Source organism: Erinaceus europaeus, chromosome 10, assembly GCF_950295315.1.
Source record: "Erinaceus europaeus chromosome 10, mEriEur2.1, whole genome shotgun sequence".
NCBI lineage: Eukaryota > Metazoa > Chordata > Mammalia > Eulipotyphla > Erinaceidae > Erinaceus > Erinaceus europaeus.
In genome coordinates this window covers 96,826,066-96,849,052 of record NC_080171.1, presented here as the reverse complement: position 1 = coordinate 96,849,052, position 22,987 = coordinate 96,826,066, and the positions used below count along the sequence as shown (strand labels likewise).

Sequence of the window (22,987 nt, the reverse complement as noted above, 5' to 3'; positions counted from 1 at the left end):
CCTCACATAAGGATACTGGACCAAGCCCCCGGGTTCCCACCTGCAGGGCGGTTGCTTCACAAGTGGTAAAGCAGGTCTGCAATATCTATCTTTCTCCCTCTCTATCTTCCCTCCTCTCTCAATTTCTCTCTGTCCTACCCAATAAAAATGGAAAAAATGGCCACCAGGAACAGTGGATTTGTAGTGCAGGCGCCATGCCCCAGCGATATCCCTGGAGGCAAAAAAAAAAAAAAATCCTCAGTCATTCTGGGTAACATTTTTTGTTCTTTTTTTGTTTATTTGTTTGTTTTGTTTTTAAAAAAGGAATTATAAGTGGTCTGGGAGGTGGCGCAGCAGTAAAGTTTTGGACTCTCAAGCATGAGGTCGCAAGTTTGATCCCCAACAGCACATGTGCCAGAGTGATGTCTGGTTCTTTCTTTCTCCCCCTATCTTTCTCATAAACAAAATCTTAAAAAAAAGGGGGGGGGGAATTATAAATATGTCAGAGCTGGATTCCTGCCATGGAAATGTGACTTAAACATTTGTCAAAACAGACATTTATCTAAATAGTTTGTTTCTAAAAAGTACTAGACTGATGGCGGCAGTTGACTGCAGTCTATTAAGGCTCTCACCGTCATCATTAAATTAGGGTTTAAGAGCTCTTCTGGGGCCGCACCCAGTTGAATACATATGGTACCATATGTAAGGACCCAGGTTCATTTATTCATTCATATTTATTATTGGATAGAGACAGAAGAGAGAGATAAGAGAGGAAGTGAGACATTTGTAGCACAGCTTCACCACTCAATGAAGCTTTTTCCCCACAGGTAGGCACTAGGGGGCTTGCATCTGGTTTCTTCAGCATGGTAACATGTGCACTCAACCAAATGCACCACCACACAGCCCCTGTTCCTTCCTTTCTTGCTACTTGGGAAGACTGTCTCTGTTTTTCCTTTCTGAAATTATGCTATAATATGCCTCCTTTGTAGTTAACCTGTTGGGATTTGATGTACTTCTTGAATGATAATGTTGCAGGTTCAAGAATCCGAGCCAACACAGAGGAACTTTAGTAACACTAAAGGGCCACAGAAAAAGCTCATGCTCTAAAGAGTTCTGCGCAATGAACAAAGGGACAGTGCAGGCTTATATAGGGGGGTGCCAGCTGAGAGCAGAAAGCTTCATTACAGAAGCGGAGGCTGCAAGGTTAAGGGGGTGGGACTTGTACCTATTGCTCAGGGTACAGTTGCCTTAGTTACTGTTATCTTTTCCTGCACAGCTCTGTCTGGGGAAGTTTAGCCTCAGCATAAGATCCACCATTGGGGTGGGGTGGGGGGTAACTTTCTCAAGGTCTCCTGCTCTCTGGGGCTTCTCTCCTTACAATTTGTTAATTAACTCTTTCTTTGCCTTGGCATTCTCTTTTCCACCTTAGAAGGTTGCAGTTTTTCATTATTTTTGGAGAATTCTTAGATATTTTCTTATAAAATATTGGCTATACTGCTATTTCTCATCAAACTCTTGAATATGTGTGTATATTCCCTCTCTCCATGTCTTCCGTGCTCTTGGTCTTTCCTCTTTCTTTCATTTTCTCTTTCTCTGTTTGAAGTTTGGATCATTTCTTATTTATTTTCAAATCCCAAATCCTTTCCTCAACTGTGTCTATTTTATTTTTAAACCTATTTTTGGATTTAAGTTGTATTTGATTATTTTCAGATAATTCATTGCCCTTTATATAGTTCCCTGTTTTTTGCTTTCAAATCCATGCTTTAAATTTAATAAGCTGGGCCGGTTAGATGGCTCACTTGGATCTGGCACCTGCTATGTCATGCTCACAACTCAGGTCTGAATTCGACCCCCACTGCAGTGGAGGAAGCTTCAGTACTATGGTGTCTTTCCCTCTGTCTTTCTTCGCATCTGTAAAAGAAAAGAAAAGGGAAAGAAAAGAAAAAGCATGGAGTGGTGTAGCCCCAGCAGTGACAAATAGCAATAATGGTAATAAATTATAAGCATACTGGATTTATTATTTACTATTTGATACTTTTATAACTGAAATCTGCATTTGCTGTTTAAAAATATACTTTACTGTTTTTTTTTAAATTTTATTTATTCCCTTTTGTTGCCCTTGCTGTTTTATTGTTGTAGTTATTATTGTTGTTGTCGTTGTTGGATAGGACAGAGAGAAATGGAGAGAGGAGGGGAAGACAGAAAGGAGGAGAGAAAGATAGACACCTGCAGACCTGCTTCACCGCCTGTGAAGCGACTCCCCTGCAGGTGGGGAGCCGGGGCTCGAACTGGGATACTTAGGCGGGTCCTTGTGCTTTGCGCCACCTGCGCTTAACCCACTGCGCTACAGCCCGACTCCCTACTTTACTGTTTTGTTTTGGTTTTTGCCTCCAGGGTTATTGCTGGGGCTCAGTGCCTGCACTACGAATCTACTGCTCCTGGCAGCCAGTTTTTACTTTTTTTGTTGTTGTTGCTGTTGTTGGATAAGACAGAGAGAAATCGAGACAGGAGGGGAAGACAGAGAGGAGGAGAGAAAGACACCTGCAGACCTGCTTCACCGCTTGTGAGGCGACCCCCACCCTGAAGGTGGGGAAGCAGAGGTGGGGGGGGAGGACTGGAACCAGGATGCTTACGCTGATCCTTGTGCTTCGTCCTATGTGCACTTAACCCAGTGTGCCACCACTCCCTATGTGCTATTTTTATGTCACTGTATGTTGGTCTTAATTATATTTGTCTTATTCTTTCCATTACCTTTACATTTTTTAAGATTTTATTTATTTATTAATGAGAAAGGAGAGAGAGAAGAAGAACCAGACATCACTCTGGCACATGTGCTGCCGGGGACTGAACTCAGGACCTCATGCTTGAGAGTCTAGTGCCTTAGCCACTGTGGCACCTCCCAGACCACTACATTTTTTTTGTGGGGGTTTAACTGAGCCCTAAAATGAAAATATTGCCCAGAGAGGTTCTGAACTTGCTTTTTGCTAGACAACTGTAGGCATTACTCTTTTGGGGTTATATTTTTATAATTACTTAGGTAGTATGAATTTGGGCTATAACCACACAAGAGTTACAGGCTTAGAATTACAACCCTCAAGGAACTTTTGGAGGGAAAATTTTTTCCTGCTTTGCTCAGCACCATGATAACTTTCCTTTAAGCTCCCTGAGTGGTTGGGAAGTACAACTGAGCAGGGGTTGAGTTTATTTCTAGCATCCTTATGCTAAAGGAGGAACACCTTGGGATTCCAGTTTATTAGGGTTGGCTTTCTGTTAAACCTTCATCTTAGACTTCTGTTCTCTGATTCAGATAGGACCTTTAACATTTTTTTATGTGTGTTTTTTGTTTTTTTTAATTTTTAAAAAATATTTATTTATTCCCTTTTGTTGCCCTTGTTGTTTTATTGTTGTAGTTATTATTATTGTTGTTACTATTGTTATTATTATTGTTGTTGTTATTGTTATTATTATTGTTGACCTGCTTCACCGCCTGTGAAGCGACTCCCCTGCAGGTGGGGAGCCGGGGTTCGAACCCGGATCCTTATGCCGGTCCTTGTGCTTTGCGCCACCTGCGCTTAACCCGCTGCGCTACAGCCCGACTCCCGACCTTTAACATTTTAATTGAGGCTTCTCAATTATCTCATGGCAAAAGAAATCTGGAGCCCAGATATTTTCTCAGTCTCTTCTACTGGTTTTTCCTCCTTTTCTTTTAATAACATAAATCTTTTCTTAAACTTTGTTTAGAGACAAACTGAGAGGAGAGGGGGAAGTAAAGAGGGAAAGAGACACCTGCAGCACTGCTTCACCACTCCTCAAGCTTCCCCCCTGCAATTAGGGACCACTGTCTTGAACCAGGCGTGCCACAACCCGGCCCCCCTCCTTTCTTTCTTTTTTTAAAATTTTTAAATTTATTTTCCCTTTTGTTGCCCTTGTTGCTTTTTCTATTGTTGTTACAGTTATTATTGTTGTTGTTACAGTTATTATTGTTGTTGTTATTGATGTCGTTGTTGGATAGGACAGAGAGAAATGGAGAGAAGAGGGGAAGACAGACGGGGGAGAGAAAGACAGACACCTGCAGACCTGCTTCACTCCCTGTGAAGCGACGCCCCTGCAGGTGGGGATTCCGAGGCTCGAAACGGGATTCTTCCGCCGGTCCTTGCGCTTTGCCCCACCTGTGCTTAACCCGCTGTGCTACCGCTCGACTCCCCTCGCCTTTCTTTTTATATTTATTTATTTTGCCCCCAGGATTATAACTGGGGCTTGGTGCCAGCACTACAAATCCAGTGCTCCTGCCAGCTTTTTTTTTTTTTTCTTTCATTTTATTGGATAGCACAGAGAGAGATTGAGAGGGATGGGGGAGAGAAAGATAGACACTGCAGACCTCCTTCACTGTTTGTGAAGTGACGATCTGCCCCCCCCCCCGCACCCCCTCCCCCCGCATGTGGGGAGCTGGGGGCTTGAGCCGGGATCCTTGTGCAGGTCCCTGCATTTCATACTATGTGCACTTAACCCGATGTGCCACTGCCAGACCCCCTCCTCTTCTCTTTTTATTGCAGTTCCCCTGAGCTTCATCCTTGCTTCTTCTTAAGGTACAACAGGCTCTTACGGCTCTTGTTATTATCTCTTTGCTTACAATTTCCAGATTATTTACCTCTAGCCCAGACTTCGCTGTCACTCCAAATTTTGGATATAATATACCTTCTCCATTATCCCTATTAATAATTCTAATAGAGAAAGTGTAAGCAAATCATGTCAAAAATGAAATGGTGTTTTGTTTTTCCTCTGATAGACGGTGAGAAACAGAAAGGGAAAGAGAGGAGAGACATCTCTCTAGCACTGCCCCACTGCTTGTGAAGCTTTTTTCCTTGCAGGTGGGGAAAGAGGCTTGAACCCTGGTCCATACGCATGGTGTTGTGTGTACACCACCATCTGGCCCCCCAAAACAGGAGTTCTAGGCCTTTTCCACCTATAGCTTTTCCCCGTACCAGTTAACAACTATTGTACTTACAGTGTTGTCCCAGCTCAACTCCTTGGTTTCATACTTCACTCCATTCCCTTCACTTCTTTCCTGGAGTTTCTCTTGACCCAAGAAATACACCCACAATCTTAACTACCTCCACTCTCAATACCCTGATCCATTCTACCATCATCTCTAGCCTGAATTCTTACAGTAGCTTCCTAACTAGTCTGTCTTCTGTTTTTATTGCCTTACTGAGTAGATCAGATCATGTCACTTCTCTACTCAAAATCTCCAACGGCTCCTCAAACGGAAAGCTCCAAGTCTTTTGCCCTCACACTTCTGGCCCCTTCTCCTCAAAAGACTTCTATTTCCTGGTGTGCAGATCCATGTGGCTGTGCAGAAGAGAGTGACGGAGACGTGCATACCTGGGAGCCTTTTGCTTAGGATCTTTTCATTTCCCCTGACTAATCCTCTTACAAAGATGCCCACATTGTTCTGCAGGTGTGAGATCATCTGAAACCTTTTAGTAATAATAAGTCAATCTTTAATTGACTTATTTAAAATTACATGCTGCCTTATTACTCTTTATCCACCTTTCTTGGTTTATTATCTTAATGATCATAACAGCTTAAGTACTTCCCAAATATTAAATCTTGGGCAGGGATAGCATAATGGTTATGCAAAGAGACTCTCATGCCTGTGGCTCCAAAGTTCCAGGTTCAATCCCCTGCACTACCATAAGCCAGAGCTGAGAAGTGCTCTGGTAAAAAAAAAAAAAAAAAAAAATTGACTATCAAACACATTAAATTTTCTCATTGGCTAATGTGTTAATTTTATTATCATCATTTTTACTGATATGAAAACGTAAACAAGCTGGTAAAATAGTTTCACTTGGATAGTGAATTGCTTTGCTGTATGTGGGACCTGGGTTCAAGCCCAGCCCCCACTGCATTGAAGGAAGCTTAGGCATAGATTTCTGCCTGCCTGAGCCCCACCCCACCACCTTTCTTCCTCTCCTACTTCTGTCAGAAAAAACAAGACAAGAAATGATGAGACAAAGGCACAGAAAACTTACGTAACACTCTTAAGGTCACACACACCTTATGACGGCATTGTCAGGATTTAAACATAGTCTGGTTGTAAAGTCTGTGCTGCTAACCACAGTCTGGGCTGTATTTCCATATGTAGTGTTTGTCACCTACTATGATATTATGTAACTTCTTTATTTTGGGTCTCTACCTGCTACTTCCACCCCTATCTAAATGTCAGCTCCAGGAAGGCAGACTTGCTTGTTTTGCTTTTTTTTTTTTAATTGCCCTAACAATCAGAATAGAATCTAGTCTGCAGGTTTAATAAGTATCTGTTGAAGAAAATAGATATTTATGTATTTATTATTATTTTTCAAAAAACAGAGCACTGCTCAGCTGTCTTTGAAACTGTCTTTTTTTTTTAATATTTATTCTTTTTTGTTGCCCTTGTTGTTTTATTATTGTAGTTATTATCGTTATTGATGATGTTGTCATTGTTGGATAGAACAGAGAGAAATGGAGAGAGGAGGGGAAGAGAGACGAGGAGAGAAAGATAGACACCTGCAGACCTGCTTCACTGCCTGTGAAGTGACTCCCCTGCAGGTAGGGAGCCAGGGGCTCAAATCGGGATCCTTACACAGGTCCTTGTGCTTGGCACCACCTGCGCTTAACCTGCTGCGCTACCGCCTAACTCCCCTAAGTCTTGTTTTATAATGGTAATTTTCACTGCTGCCTGTCTACTATATTTCCTTTCCTTTCTTTTTCATTAGTTTTTTTTTTCTAAACAGAGAGAGGAGAGAAACCACAGTCCTGTTTCACTGCTTGTGAAGCTTCCTCTTTGTGTGGTAACTGGGGACTCTAAATTGGGTACACACACCTGATGAAGCATGCACACTATGGGATGAGCTACCTCCTGGCCCCTAAAGTTGCAATATGTTGTTTGTTTGCTTGTCTGTTAAACAGAGACAGAGGGACAGAAAAGACACAAAAGAGACCACAGCACTAAACCTTCCTTCATTGTGGTAGGGGTCTGGATTGACCACAGCACTAAACCTTCCTTCATTGTGGTAGGGGTCTGGATTGACCACAGCACTAAACCTTCCTTCATTGTGGTAGGGGTCTGGATTGACCACAGCACTAAACCTTCCTTCATTGTGGTAGGGGTCTGGATTGACCACAGCACTAAACCTTCCTTCATTGTGGTAGGGGTCTGGATTGACCACAGCACTAAACCTTCCTTCATTGTGGTAGGGGTCGAATTTGAGTCACATACATGGCAAAGCAGCAAGTAATATGTCTTATAATCTCAGTTGAGGTGATAATCTCTTGAAAAGCCCAGTCACAAGCAGTGAAAGAGAGAACAGTTATCAATTGTCCCTTTTCCCCATCTGAATGACTCTTCTTGTCTTTCTAGGTTTACTGATAAATAAGTTCAAATTTTTACAATTGAATGCATCATTCCAGAGGAACAGACGAGAGCCAGACTATCCAATTCATTATATAACAGTTGGGCTACAAGACACTCATATGACCTTGAACACATTCATGATCACTTCTGCCCTCTCTTCCTTCTCTGTGAAATGAATCAGCAATATTGATCTTACAGAATCGAATCTAATCAAGTTAGAATAGTACTTGGAAAGTATGTAGCACTCAGTGAATAGCACACAAAAGAAAACTCTACTACAGGGAGTTGGACGATAGCGCAGCAGGTAAAGCTCACGTGGCGCAAAGCTCAAGGACTGCTGTAAGGATCCCGGTTCTAGCCCACCACCCGCCCCCGCTTCCCACCTGCAGAGGAGTCGCTTCATAGGCAGTGAAGCAGGTCTGCAGGTGTCTATCTTTCTCTCCCCCTCTCTGTCTTCCCCTCCTCTCTCCATTTCTGTCCTACCCAACAACGATGACAACAACAATGATAACTATAACAATAAAACAAGGGCAACAAAAGAGAATAAATAAATAAATATTAAAAAAAGAAGAAGAAGAAAACTCTACTCCAGATTAGAGAACCAGAGCATCACTCTGGTACATGTGATGCTAGGGGTCAAACTCAGAACCTTATACTTGTAAGTCCATCTCTCTAGTCACTCAGTCAGCTTCCAGGCCACAGTATATCACTATAGATTAGAAAATTTTAAGTAAAATACCAGTGGGTGGGTTTGGGGCCAGGTGGTGTTGCACCTGGTTGAGCCATGTGTTACAATGCACAAGGACGCGGGTTCGAGCACCCAGTCCCCACCTGCAGGGAGAAAGCTTTGCAAGTGCTGCAGGTGTCTCTCTGCTCTCTGACTCTCTCCCTCTCTATCACCCCTTTCCCTCTTGATTTCTGGCTGTCCTTATCCAGTAAATAAAAAAAAGATTTAAAAAAAAGTCAGTGGGTGTACTTACTAGTAGTATCATACTCTGCCAAAATAGTTCATTTGAATTATGCATGAAGGTTACTAAGTATTGAAAAATCAGTTCATACTGTAAAAACTGTAAATGTTTTAATAGGAGATAAGCGCTCAATACTTATTACAGTGGTATTCGGTAAAGTCTGATAAAAATTAGCATTCAGTTTTCTGCTTGTTTACTTGTTTTTTTGTTTGCTTGTTTTACCTGGGACCTCATGCATGTGCTCTTGAACCTCTGTGGACCACCTTTTGATTTAGAGAGAGAAGTTGAGAAAGGAGGGGGAGATAGAGAGAAAAAAAAGACACCTGCAAATCTGCTTCCTCGTTTGTGAAACATCCCCCCGCAGGTGGGGAGCTGGGGCTGGAACCCAGATCCTTGAATTTCGTACTATGTGTACATAACTGGGTGTGCCACCGTCTGACCCTCCCCCCCATAGAGGGCTTCTTTATCCTTTTAAAATTATATTAATATTATGTCATGTGGTTTTGTGATAATTTAGTCCTGGTTGTTTGTTTCCAGCTCTTTGCTATAAATAACGATAAGGCAAGTTATAACCTTAGGTTACTTCACAGGTTTGAGGGAATATAGTTGTTAGGTAAATTTCTCATACTGCTGTTGCTCTCTCAAGGGGATATGCATTTTAACTGAGTAGAGATTGCCAAATTGTCTCCTAAAGACTTTGCACTAGTTTATATTCACACTCCCATAGAAGTGTTTGTTTTTCTTTTTTTTTTTTAGGGTGTTTTTTTTTTTATATTTTATTTTTCCCTTTTGTTGCCCCTGTTTTTTTTTTTTTTATTGTTGTTGTTACTGATGCCATTTGTTGTTGGATAGGACAGAGAGAAATGGAGAGAGGAGGGGAAAACAGAGAGGAGAAGAGAAAGACACCTGCAGACCAGCTTCACCACTTGTGAAGCGACTGCTCTTGCAGGTGGGGAACCTGGGGCTGGAACCGGGATCCTTATGCCCTCCTTGCGCTTTGAGCCACATGCGCTTAACCCGCTGCGCTACCGCCCGACTCCCAGAAGTGTTTGCTTTCTGTATTCTTGCCAGTAATGTATAGTCCCAAACTTGTGGAAGTTTTGCTAAGCTGTTAGGTTAAAATGACATTTTGGGGAGTTGGGCGGTAGTGCAGTGGGTTAAGCGCAGGTGGTGCAAAGCGCAAGGACCCGCTTAAGGATCCAGGTTCGAGCCCCCAGCTCCCCACCTGCAGGGGATTCACTTCACAAGCGGTGAAGCAGGTCTGCAGGTGTCTATCTTTCTCTCCCCCTCTGTGTCTTAAAAAAAAGACATTAAAATTTTTATTAATATTTATTTATTCCATTTTGTTGCCCTTGTTGTTTATTGTTGTAGTTATTATTGTGGTTGTTACTGATGTCGTCGTTGTTGGACAGGACAGAGAGAAGTGGAGAGAGGAGGGGGAGGAGAGAAAGACAGACACCTGCAGACCTGCTTCACCTCCTGTGAAGCGACTTTCCTGCAGGTGGGGAGCCAGGAGCTGAAACCGGGATCCTTAAGCTGGTCCTTGCACTTTGCACCACGTGTGCTTAACCCACTGAGCTACCGCGCAACTCCCAAAAAACGACATTTTGGAGTACAGCAATGATGCGTCCAAGTCGAGCTCACACATTACCATGTGCAAGGACCTGGGTTCAACCTCATGTCCCCATCTGCAGGAGGAAACTTCACAAGTGGTGAGGCCTGATTGCAGGTATCCTTCTTTCTTTCTTTCTTTCTTTTTTAATAGAGGCTGTATACTTTATTTTTTAAAATATTTTATTTATCTATTAATGAGAAAGATAAGAGGAGAGAAAGAACCAGCTATCACTCTGGTACATGTGCTTCTGGGGATTGAACTCGGGACATCATGCTTGAGAATCCAGTGCTTTATTAACATTGCGCCACCTCCCAGACCACTGCAGGTGTCTTTCTTTCTCCCTCTTTATCTCCTCTTCCCTCTCAATTTCTCTCTGTCCTATCAAATAAAATAGAGAGAAAGGAAGGAAAAAATGGATGCCAGGAGCAGTGAATTCGTAGGGCCAGCACTGAGCCCCAGCAATGGCTAAGTTGTACATCTTCTCATAGCTTTTTGAGCCAGTTGTATTTCCTATACTATGAATTCCCTGTTATCTTCCACCCATTTTTCTACTGAGCCTGTAGTCTTTTCTTATAAAATTAGAGGAACTTTCTACATTAAGGAGATTAATCATTTGTATTATGAGTTACAGATATTTTCCAATTTGTCATTTGGGTTTTTATTTAATTTTTGTTGTCCTTGATTCTGCTTTTAATTTTGCAGCTGTATTTTGTGGAGGTGGAACCTCTAGGTAACTTTCTCATACAGATAGAGAGAAAGAGACATTGGTGGCCAGGCGGTGGCACACTGGGTTGTGTGCACAAAGTGCAAAGACCAGCATAAGGATCCTGGTTCCAGCCCCTGGCTCCCCACCTACATGGGAGTCACTTCACAAATGGTGAAGCAAGTCAGTAGCTGTCTTTCTCTCTCCCTCTCTATCTTCCCCATCCCTCTCAATTTCTCTCTGTCCTATCATATAAAATGGAGGAAATGACTGCCAAGAGCAGTAGATTCATAGTGTCAACACTGAGCCCCTGAGATATCTCTGGAAGCAAAAAAAAAAAAAAAAAAAAGCGGGGAGGGGGAGGGAGAGAGAAAGAGACTTTAATTTTTTACATTTAACTGATAAATTTGGAATTGTTTGTCTAGATGGTTGTTCTATTTTCTCCATTAATTTGAACTTCCTCTTTAAACTGGATTACATTATATCTGTTTTGGGGCCCAATTCCTAACTGAGTTTGCTTTAAGCTTTTTTTCTTTGTTTAAACAATTTATACCAGAAAGAGAGAGAAAACTAGAGGATCACTATGGCAGTTATGGTGCTGGGAATTGAACTCAAGACCTCATACTCCACTGTCGAATACTTTATCCACTGTCCCATGTCCCAGCCCACTGGTTTAAACTTTTACAAGTGTAACAGCATCTTTAGCATGGGCTTTTCTTCCTAAGAACATAGCTCCATTTTTATTGTTCAGAAGTATTTTCAGTTACTTCTTTCAAATACTAAGTTTACTTAGTATGAAAATGAAGTTTAATTTTTTGTTGTTGCTTTACTCACTTGTGAGATAGAGATACAGATAGAGGTAGAGGTAGAGAGAGAGAGAGAGAAAGGTAGCCTCCAGGGTTATTGCTGGGGCTTGGTACTGTCACTATGAATCCATTGCTCCTAGCAGTGACTTTTTCCAATTTTTATTGGATAGGATAGAGAGAAATTGAGAGGGGAGAGGGAGATAGAGAGGGAGAGAGACAGAGAGACACCTGCAGACATGCTCCACCACTTGTGAAATGACACCCCCCCCCCCGCAGGTGGGGAGCCAAGGGACCCGAACCCGGATCCTTCCTCAGGTCCTTGCTCTTCATACTGTGTGCGCCTAACCCAGTGTGCCACTGCCTGCCCCCCTCCCCTGCCAAATTTAATTAATTAATTTATTTATTTATTTATTTATTTTAGGTAATGACAGAGAAATTGAGAAGCGGGAAGGTGTGGTGGTGGAGGGAAAGATCTGCAACAGTGCTTCACCAACTCTGAAACTTCCCCTACAAGAGGGGCTCAGGAGTTTGAGCCAGGGTCCTTGCACATTGTAGCACTTGTGCTCTACCAGGGTGCCACCACCCAGGCCCACTTATGATTCTTTTAACAGATTATTTAGTTGTGAGAAAGAAAAAAGTAGAAAGGGAGTCAAAGCATCACTGTGACACCTGGTTGTTGGGACCTCATACTTGAGAGTCCAATGCTTTAACCACTGCACCGCCTCCTGGGCAGTTATTTGCTGTTTTCCAAAATAATGTGATGGTGATATTTACCTTGTTGGAGTTTTACTTTTTTTTTTTTTGCCTCCAGAGTTATTGCTGGGCCTCGGTGCCTGCACCACAAATCCACTGCTCCTGGAGGCCATTTTCCCCGTTTTTGTTGTTTTTGTTGCTGTAGTTATTATTGTTGTTGTTATTGCTGTTGTTGTTTTTGGATAAAACAGAGAGAAATCGAGAGAGGAGGGGAAGACAGAGAGGGGGACAGGAGGAAAGACACTTGCAACCTGCTTCAATACCTGTGAAGTGTACACCCCCCCCCCCCGCAGATGGGGAGCCAGGGGCTCGAACTGGGATCCTTGAGCTGGTCCTGCACTTCGTGCCATGTGCTCTTAACCCGCTGTGTTACTGTCCGGACCCCCTCCCCCGCATTTCTTTTTTTTTTTTTAATCTTTATTTATTTTTTGGATAGAGACAGCCAGAAATTGAGAGGAAGGGGGAGATAGGGAGACAGAGAGACACCTGCAGCCCTGCTTCACCACTTGTGAAGCTTTCCCCTTGTAGGTGGGGACCGGGGGCTTGAACCTGGGTTCTTGTACATTGTAACATGTGCGCTCAACCAGGTGCGCCACCACCTGACCCCCTCCCCCCTGCATTTCTTACATTCTAATAGCTGTGCACCTAGAATAGGGTCTCATAGGGGCCAGGTGGTGGCGCACCTGGTTAAGCACTCACATTAGAATGCGCAAGGACCCAGGTTCAAGCCCTCTCAATTTCTAGCTGTCTCCAATAAATAAAGATAATACAAAAATAAAAATAAAAAGAATAGGGTCTCATAAACAGTATATGCTCAGTAACACCTCCTAGGCTGCCACTAGTTTATGATTTCATTTTCCATGTAGAGCTGCCTTTAGAGAAAGAATATATTCTTAATTATGCAGGAAGTGTTTTAGTTGGTCAGTTCAATTTTCAGTGTAAATTGAACACATTGGCTTTGTACATTGTTCCATGTTCCATGAGCAGTTAAATGATGATGACCTAATTGTCAATCCAAGTAATGCTGGTGAGTCAGATTTTAGAGGCCCTGAAATGGAATGTCAGATCCTCACTTTTTTCAAAGTCTCCCTTGTGAATACTAGTGTGTGTGGCCAGTTGTGGGTAGCCTCTTTGTAAAGACTCAGATGACTTCTCTGTAACCATGCACTTGCCTATGTATGAAAAAAAAAATCAATAATTCACTCAGAAGCTTCACTGCTAAGCCTGTTATGAGTGGTAATTATGTGTGAATGGCAGTGTCTTCAGTTAATCCTGATGTTTCTGCACCTGCTTGTGATTGAAAGGACCAAATCTATATACTAATGATATGCTTTGGAAAATAACTTCATGACAATCTTTGGTCAGATCTTTAAAGAAAATTTTAAATTCTTCTGTTACAGAATTTCACAAACTTGTTTGGACAGCCACTAGTCTGCTTGCTTTCTCCTACAGCATATCCAAAAGCTTTACAAGGTATGTTTTGTCATTACCTGTAAAAACCTGTAAGCTGGCAAAGTAAACATGGTCTACATTTTGAATAATACTGATCTTTGTCTCCCTTACCTGTGATTCCATGTGGATTTCTAGTGTCTGATGTGGCAGGTGTCAACCTGAAATGTGCCCAGAAGTCTTGCCAATAACCAGACTTCTTTTATGTGCTACCATTAGTCCATGAGATAATTCTAAAAGGAAGGGAAGGTGAAATAAGGGTGGCTTTGGCCCCTTGTTGTTGGGGAACTCATGATTTAGGAATTTAGACATTTGTTTCCAGGTTTTTGTTTTTGGTGTGCTTATCATCATCCATATAACCTGATTTCATTTATCTCTGGCTACATACTTTAGGCAACCTTTAAGGCCATAAGATTTCTATTCTAGAAAACTTCTCAACCTATACCTAAGAGTTAGGATAACCTAACTGGCACAACGTAAACAATTTCTTTTATTCACATTTTTTACTTTGTATCGCCAGAGAGACAGGTCAGTGTTTGATCATTTCTCAGATAGCTGAGAAATGAAAGACTTTTTTTGTCCCTAATAACTTGTCCTTAGTAAACAACACATAAAATTTATTCTCTAACTCCCAGACATTAAGCTAGGTGAACTACTATACAAACCTTAACACTGTCTTAGCAGTACTTGTCACTGTTTCACTATCTCCCTAACTGTGAATAGTGCTGATGTCTCTCTGTGGGAGATGGCATTGTACTGCTACTTCCCAGCCAGAAGTCCTGTCTGCTGACATAGTTTGACACAGGAAGTGATGGTCAGCATTTGAATGCCTGAGAGAAGCTGGAGACTTTCCACCGTTGTTTTAAGGTAAGTTCTGTTGTTTAACAGGAAGAAAAAAAAAAAAGACATATGGAAATATAAATTCATGTATCCAAAAGTCAAATTACTATGGGATAGAACTTACCTTCAAACAACGGTAAAATTCTCCTGCTTTGAGGACTTGGTTAAATTGTTTCATATCATGAAATGATATGAGAAATGTAGACCCTTCCAGCTATTTGATTGTACTTTTGTTAGCAATTTGTCCTGTCAAGATGCAACTCTTTAAAATTGCTTGGCCCAGTGGGTTAATCCCAAGATTACTTGATCTGAAAGGCTTTGTGTATGTGTGTAGAAAGTAAAAACTAACTCTGCAACAGATGACTAAATTGAAACCCTAATTCCACAACTTAATAGCTGTATGACTAGGAAAGTCACTTAGCCATTCTGTTTCAATTTTGTTATCAGTCCACTGGAGATAATAACAGTACCTACATCATAACGTTGAGTACATAACATTTAATATGTGCTAATAATCACCACTTCTAATGTGCTTAGTTATAGTTTTTAATCTTGTAGTCTGTCTTTTATGCTATAAAGCTTACATCACTAATTCCTATAATAAGCCTGAACTGAGCATAAAATGAGCAGATGCTTAAGTACTTAAAATGTCAGATAAGGCTTCATGTAGAAGCCTCTGATATCTAATGCCTATTGTTCTCTCTTTCTCAGCATGCTGGGGTTTTTGCCTATACTATCCCATCATTCCTGGGAGACTTTACCCACCCCCATCCTTTTAACTTAAGAGACAGAGAAGTGAGAATACCACAGCCCCTTCCACACATGGTGCTTCTTTGTAGTGCTGGGGGTTTGAACCCAGATCCTCACAAATGGTAAATTGTGTACTCTAAGCTATGTCTCTGTCCCTCTAGTTCTCTCTTTAATCAAAAGTTACTTGATTCCCTGAAAAGATATTTACTCAGCATTTATCAGGTACTATGCTAAGCGCTGGAAATAATATTCTGAGCAGACACATGTAGTTGTGATTGTCTCAGAGCCCAAGGTCTGGTAGCAGATGGAACCACCTAATAGGCAACTACTGTAGGTAAATGAAATAGTGCCAAAGGCCTGAGATCAGAGAGCTTGTGAAATATTCAGCGAAATTAAAGTAGGAATTATGTGGCTGGTTTATAAAAAACCTTTAAGATTTGTCGTGAGGCTTTAACAGTTGAGTAATTAGATTTTAAATAGGACTAGGGACGTAGCTCAAAGCTGGAACAAACCTCTGTTACATTGATGCGACCATGCCTAGGCTTACTCATCAACACCGTGTAGGATAGAGCACTATTTTGGTGCCTTTCCGAATTACTGTTTTTCCTTCCTTCCTTTCTTTCTTTCTTTCTTTCTTTCTTCCTTCTTTCCTTCCTTCCTTCCTTCCTTCCTTCCTTCCTTCCTTCCTTCCTTCCTTCCTTCTTTTCTTTCTTTTTTCCTGTTGTAGTTATTGTTGTTATTGATGTCGTCGTTGTTGGCTAGGACAGAGAGAAATGGAGAGAAGAGAAGAAGAAAGAGAGGGGGAGAGAAAGACACCTGCAGACCTGCTTCACCACCTATGAAGCGACTCCCTTGCAGGGGGGAAAACCCAGGGCTCGAACTGGGAACCTTGTGGTGGTCCTTGCTCTTTGTGCCATGTGTGCACTTAACCCACTGTGCTACTGCCCGACCCCTTTTTTTTTTTTTTTAATGAGCTGGGTAAGCCTGGGGAGATAGCATAATGGTTATGCAAAAGGTTTTTAAAAAATATTTATTTATTTATTCACTTTTGTTGCATTGTTATTTTATTGTTGTAGTTATTATTGTTGTTGTTATTGATGCTGTTGTTATTGGATAGGACAGAGAGAAATGGAGAGAGGAGGGGAAGACAGAGAGAAAGACAGACACCTGCAGACCTAATTCACCGCCTATGAAGGGACTCCCCTGCAGGTGGGGAGCCTGTGGTTCAAACCCGGATCCTTCCGCTGGTCCTTGGGTTTTGTGCCACATGCGCTTAACCCACTGCGCTACCACCCGACTCCCACAAAAGATTTGAGTACCTGAGTACCTGAACTGAATGTTCAGTTGCCCAGAAAAGAATTTGCTTTCAATTTGTGACATGTTGAATTTGAAGGATCTTTGAGAATTAAGTTGGATATCACTCTAGAACAGTTATCTAGTAATTGTATTAAAAATAATAATAGCAAGAGTTACAAAGAGGTGAAGTTAATGTTAACAATATATCCTTTTGTACTGAAAATTTAAAACTCCATGTGTATTTTATTTTTTTGTAATTTTTTATTATCTTTATTTATTGGATAGAGACAGCCAGAAAGTGAGACAATAGGGGAAAATGGAGAGGGAGAGAGAAAAAGAGACACCTGGAACACTGCTTCACCACTCACAAAGCTTTCCCCCTGCAGGTGGCGACTGGGGCTTGAACCCAGGTCCTTGTGCACTGTAACATGTGCTCTCAACCAGGTGCTCCACCACCTGATCCCCTCCATGTATATTTTATCCTTCACAACCAGACACATTTTCAGTGTCTAGTAGTTGCTATAGGAAAGTGCAGTTCTTGCTGGAAGAAGCTCAAGCCAGGCTTCAGATAGAGAGCTGGGAATCAGGGGCCAGGTGGTGGTACACCTGGTTAAGTGCACATACTACAGCACACAAGGACCCAGGTTCAAAACCCCTGGTCCTGTCCTGCAGGGGGAAAGCTTCATGAGTGGTGAAGCAGGGCTTCAGGTAGCTCTCCATCTCTCTCCCTCTCTATCTTTCCCTCCCCTCTCAATTTCTCTCTGTCTATACAATAATAAATATATTAAAAGAGAGAGCACTTGGAATCAATAAACTAATAACTGACAACTAAAATGTAGTAGGTGAAATCAGAAATGTATTAATAAAGGGAAAAATTGATATGGATAAGGGATAGGCAGAGTAAAAACAATTAAGGAAAACAAAAAAATCGACTAGTCATTCTAGCTCTCCTCTGAGAATTTGATCAAGAACAGCCCATGAGCCAGCACATACCACATACAGATGAATCTGTGAGAAGGTGAAATGTAAAAGAAGATGTTTACCAGACTCTGTCTTAAGTTTATTCAGGAGAAAGCATTGTACCCAATTGCTATATCTATGCAAAACCTGATTTCTTGAATTATGATTTGATGGTATAACTTTAATTTTATCAGTTTACTATGTGTATACTGAAAATATTATCAGCATATTTAGGTGTTCCTTAATTGCCTTTCTTACCTTTTGAAAAATTGTTGTCTCTATATATAACATGTTTGTTTTTCAGATCAATCTCAACGAGGTAGCCTCTTCACTCTCTTTTTGAACAATCCTCTAATGGCCTTCCTATTTGTCTCTGGATTGTCAAGCATGCGTAGAGGCCTATGGGAAAAATGTCAAGAGTATCTTCGGAAAATAAACCGTGATATTGCCCAGCTACTGACCCATTCACGTTCAATAGGTACCCTACTAATCTAACTGAATTTATAAAAATGGCTTTAAACTGTTTCCATTGTTTGAATTTTTAAAGGTACCTGTCCCAAGAAGGAAAACTGGGAAGTTTTTCCCATAGTTTTTCTTACCTTTGGAACTGGATTTTCCATATTAAGTATTCTATCACTGTCACCTTTCTCCTTTTTGCAGATCAGGCATTCCTCCAGTTTTTTGGAGATGAATTTCTTCGTTTGCTTCTCACAAGATTTATTTTTTGCTCAGCCACCATGAGGATGCACAAGATTTTTCGGGTAAGACAAAGAGTGTTACTAAAAAGGCAAATTTACATTCTTGGAACTTCAAGATTCACGTTTTATAGTTTTTCTATATTCTAATAAAATTTTAATAGATCAGAAATAACATTTACATTCTAATAGTGAATTAAGGTCCCAAGAGTGGACCATGTTGATGGCAATAGCTTTTGGTCATGTCTTTTGGGGGAAAAATTATTTATTTATTAATGGGCCTAAATTGGGGGTGAAAGTGTTTGCAGATACCTACGAAAGAGAAATAAGGGGCCCTGGCAGTAGCACAATGGGTTAAGAGTACATGGTGCAGGGAGTCGGGCGGTAGCACAGTGGGTTGAACGCACGGACCAAAGTGCAAGGACCAGCATAAGGATCTCGGTTCGAGCCCCCGGCTCCCCACCTGCAGGGGAATCGTTTCACAGGCGGTGAAGCAGGTCTGCAGGTGTCTTATCTTTCTCTCCCCCTCTCTGTCTCCCCCTCCTCTCTCCATTTCTCTCTGTCCTATCCAACAGTGATGACATCGATAACTACAACAATAAAACAACAAGGGCAACAAAAGAGAATAGATAAATAAATAAATATTAAAAAAAAAAAAAAGAGCACATGGTGCAAAGCTCAAGGACTGGTGTAAGGATCCTGGTTCGAGTCCCTAGCCCCTACCTGCAGGGGGCCACTTCACAAGCGGTGAAGCAGGTCTGCAGGTGTCTTTCTCTCCCCCTCTCTGTCTTCCCCTCCTCTCAGTTTCTCTCTGTCCTATCCAATAACATAACAATAACAACAATAATAAGGCCAACAAAAGGGAAAAAAATAGCTCCAGGAGCAGTGGATTCATAGTGCAGTCACCAAGCCCCAGCAATTACCCTGGAGGCAAAAAAAGAAAAAGAGAGAGAGAAGGAGTCAGGCAGTAGCATAGTGGGTTAAGCACACGTGGTGCGAAGCACAAGGACCAGTGTAAGGCTCCTGGTTCAAGCTCCCTGGCTCCCCACCTCAGGGGAGTTGCTTCACAGGCGGTGAAGCAGGTCTGCAGGTGTCTATCTTTCTCTCCCTCTCTGTTTTCCCTTCCTCTCTCAATTTCTCTCTGTCCTATCCAACAACAACAACAATAATAATAATCACAACAATGATGGAACAACAAGGGCAACAAAAGGGGAAAAAATGGTCTCCAGAAGCAGTGGATTCGTGGTGCAGGCACCGAGCTCCGGCAATAACCCTGGGGGCAAAAAAATGAGAGAGAGAAATGAGATAGTGTACTCATTATCCATAACCCCCCATAAATAAAAATTTTAAATAATAAACATACTCTACTTTAAAAAAAAGAAGAAGAAAAAGTATCCCAGAGCAGTTACACATGAGTGACTCTGCTTGGCTAAATAGTAATAATGAAGAAGAAGATGATGGTAATTATAAATGTAGAAGAAAAAAAATAGTTTCTTTTTCTCTCCAGCCTCACTAATGCTTCTTGTTCCTGGTGTTTTTGATAGAGGCCAACCTCACAGATGTGAGGTGATATCTCGTTGTGCATTTCCCTAATGATAAGGGAAGTTGAAAAAAAAATTTTTTTAATAAGCCTGAGAGTCATTTATATGTCTTCTGTGGAGAGGTGTTTAAGCTTCTTACCCATGTTTTAAGTAGGATTTTTGCTGTTGAGTTGTATAATTTCTATATACCTTATTTACATCGACCCCTTGTTGAAAATATGTCTTCTTCCACTTCGTAACTTGGGGGCTGGGTGATGGTGCACCTTTTTGAGTGGACACATTACAGTGCAGAAGAACCCTGGTTCAAGCCCCCAATCGCCTGCAGGAGGGAAGCTTCACAAGTGTTGAAGCAGTGCTGCATGTGTCTCTCTGTCTCACTTCCTGTCTACCTCCCCTTCCTTTTCAAAGTCTCTGTCTATCCAAAGTAAATAAATAAATAAATAAATAGTAGTTTGCAGTCTTGTTTTTCTTTTACTTTCTTTGACTTTTTTGTAGTAGTTGATGTAGTCCTCTTTGTTTATTATTGATTTTATCTCTCTTGTTATAAATAAAGATTTATTTGTTTATTAAATATTTTATTTATTTATTAACATGATGGGAGGAACCAGAACATCACTCTAACACATGGGATGCTGGAGTTTGTACTCGGGATTTCATGCTTAAGTGTTCAGTGCTTTATACACTTTGTTACTTTATGGACCCTATGGATTTTTTTTAATTAATTTTTTTATATTTTATTTATTTATTTTCTCTTTTGTTGTTCTTGTTGTTTTTCATTGTTGTTGTAGTTATTATTGTTATTGATGTTGTCATTGTTAGATAGGACAGAGAGAAATGGAGAGAGGAGGGGAAGACAGAGAGGGGCAGAGAAAGATAGACAACTGCAGACCTGCTTCACCACTTGTGAAGCGACTCCCCTGCAGTTGGGGAGCCGGGGGCTCGAACCGGGATCCTTTTGCCGACCTTGTGCTTTGTGCCACCTGCGCTTAACCCGCTGAGCTACAGCCCGACTCCCCCTATGGATTTTTTTTTTTTTTTTTAGATTAAAGAGGGAATGTCTGAGAGACCATCAGAGTATTACTCTAGAATATGTGTTATTGGGCTGGGTGCTAAGTGGTGACAAACCCTGTTAAACGCACATAGTACTAAGCACAAGGACCTGTGTAAAGAACCTGCAAAGGGGATGTTTCAAGAGTGGTGAAACAGGCCTGCTGCAGGTGTCTATCTTTCTTTCTTCCTTCCTCTCTACCTCCCTCTGTTCTCTCAATTTCTTTCTGCCCTGTCTAGTAAAATGGAAAAAACTGGGAGTTGGGCGGTGGCGCAGCAGGTTAAGCGCATGGCTCAAAGCACAAGGACCAGCATAAGGATCCCAGTTTGAGCCCCTGGCTCCACACCTGCAGGGGAGTCGCTTCACAGGCGGTGAAGCAGATCTGCAGGTGTCTCTCTTTCTCTCTGCCTCTCTATCTTCCCCTCCTCTCTCCATTTCTCTCTGTCCTATCCAACAATGACATCAATAACCACAACAATGTTAAACAAGGGCAACAAAATGGAAAATAAATAAATATAAAAATAAATAAATAAATAAAATGGAAAAAATGGCCACCAGAAGTAGGGGATTTGTCGTGCTGGCACTGAGCCCCAGTGATAACTCTGTAGGAAGGAAAAAAAAGTGATGCTGGGGATCAAGCTAGGAACCCATGCATACAAGTCCAGAGTATTACTGCAATGCTATCTTCCTAACCACTACAAATTCCTTTATCACTTTTTATAGTGTAAATTGGAGGTAGTGAGTGTATTATGTATCTAAAACAGTTTTGTTTCATCTATTGTATGTCTGTTTACATGCCTGAATCATTTAGAAATTTGTTGTTATATATCTAAATATTTGAAGATTTTTAGGTTTTTTTTGTCTCTCTCCCTCTCTGTCACTTCCCTCTTCATTTCTAGCTGTCTCTATCCAATAAATAAAAGATAATAAAAAAGTACAAAAAGAAATTCTAGGACTTTTTTTTCCTTTTATTTTTTCTTTATTGGGGAATTAATGTTTTACATTAGACAGTAATGTTAGTAATGTTATAGGTAACCTTTTTTTCATTAAATTATAAACCTTGTGTTTTTTGTTTTTGTTTTTTTCCCCCCTTTAGGAAACACGGAATTACCCTGAATCATATCCACAGCTACCAAGAGATGAAACAGTAGAAAACCCTCATCTCCAGAAGCACATTTTGGAATTAGCATCCATTCTGGATGTTCGAAACGTGTTCTTTGAGAATACCATAGATGACTATTAAAAATCCTCTCATTGAAACAGTTTTTCATTTGTCACAGATTTTAAATGGTGCAGTTTTCTAATGTTATGAGAGACACATAGAGGTGTTACTTAGTTTTTATTTTTTAATTTAAAACCACCATTTTAAAAAGAAACTGAAGAAATTGTTCAAACTTTTAGGGTTTTAAAATACAGTCTTTCAGGTCTTTTAAAAAAATCTTGAAGTTTTTATTTTTTTGGTTTTGAGGTATGGATATTTACCTCCAACATCTAATCCTACACTCAAAATATTCACAATTCTCACCCTGAGAAGAGTAAATCATTTATTTTTATATAATGAGGAAATCCAATTCTTATACCTGGACCTCAAATGTGTGGATTTGGAAAATATCTAATTGTTCACAAAGATGAAACTAGTCAACGTGGACTACTAAAATCAAGAACAGAGTCTTTCCATAACATTTCTTTTCATTCCAAAATAGTAGGTAGAAAGATGTGTGATTCTTTGAAGCATCAATGCCTTTCTTTAAATCATTTACTTTGCTTAAATCTTGTTAATTTCAGAAACTGTAAAGAATCAGTTTGCATATCAAAGTTAAATCTTCTGTTGGGTTCTTAAGGGGATATCATTTAGAATGTGAGTCTTGTGTTATCTTAAAATATGTTTGCAATTTTGTTTTCTTTGTAAGCTAGAAATGAAAAAGAACAATAGCTTTCAAATAGATCAGTCAAAAACCAGATAGCTAGTTTTATAATATAATTACTATTCCCAGAAGGGATTCTGTTTAAACTCTTAATTCATAAGACCGAGTTTAAAAACTGCCAGGACTGAAATCTGTGGCATATGGTTCAGAGTTTGAAATCTTTTTACCTCACTCAAATTCATGAGACTTCAAAGTCAGAGATGCAGATAATTTCACTTGGAGGCAACGATTCGTTATTTAACTAAAAATGGAAGTTACATTTGCAT

At 40.8% G+C, this 22,987-nt stretch overlaps 1 protein-coding gene across 2 annotated transcripts in view; it reads left to right on the top strand.

Moving 5' to 3' along the window:
* Positions 1 to 22,713, top strand: part of SCAI (suppressor of cancer cell invasion) — a 160,138-nt gene extending 137,425 nt beyond the window's left edge. Inside the window, exons 15-18 of one of the 2 annotated variants that reach the window (XM_007539984.3) lie at positions 13,618 to 13,690; positions 17,817 to 17,990; positions 18,173 to 18,273; positions 21,893 to 22,713. In XM_007539984.3, coding sequence (XP_007540046.1) covers positions 13,618 to 13,690; positions 17,817 to 17,990; positions 18,173 to 18,273; positions 21,893 to 22,039 — 495 coding nt within the window. In that variant the 3' untranslated portion in view covers positions 22,040 to 22,713. Of the gene's footprint in view, positions 1 to 13,617; positions 13,691 to 14,389; positions 14,534 to 17,816; positions 17,991 to 18,172; positions 18,274 to 21,892 lie in introns of those variants that run through there. The other variant, XR_009552093.1, reaches the window with a different exon arrangement.
* Positions 22,714 to 22,987: the final 274 nt, after the last annotated feature.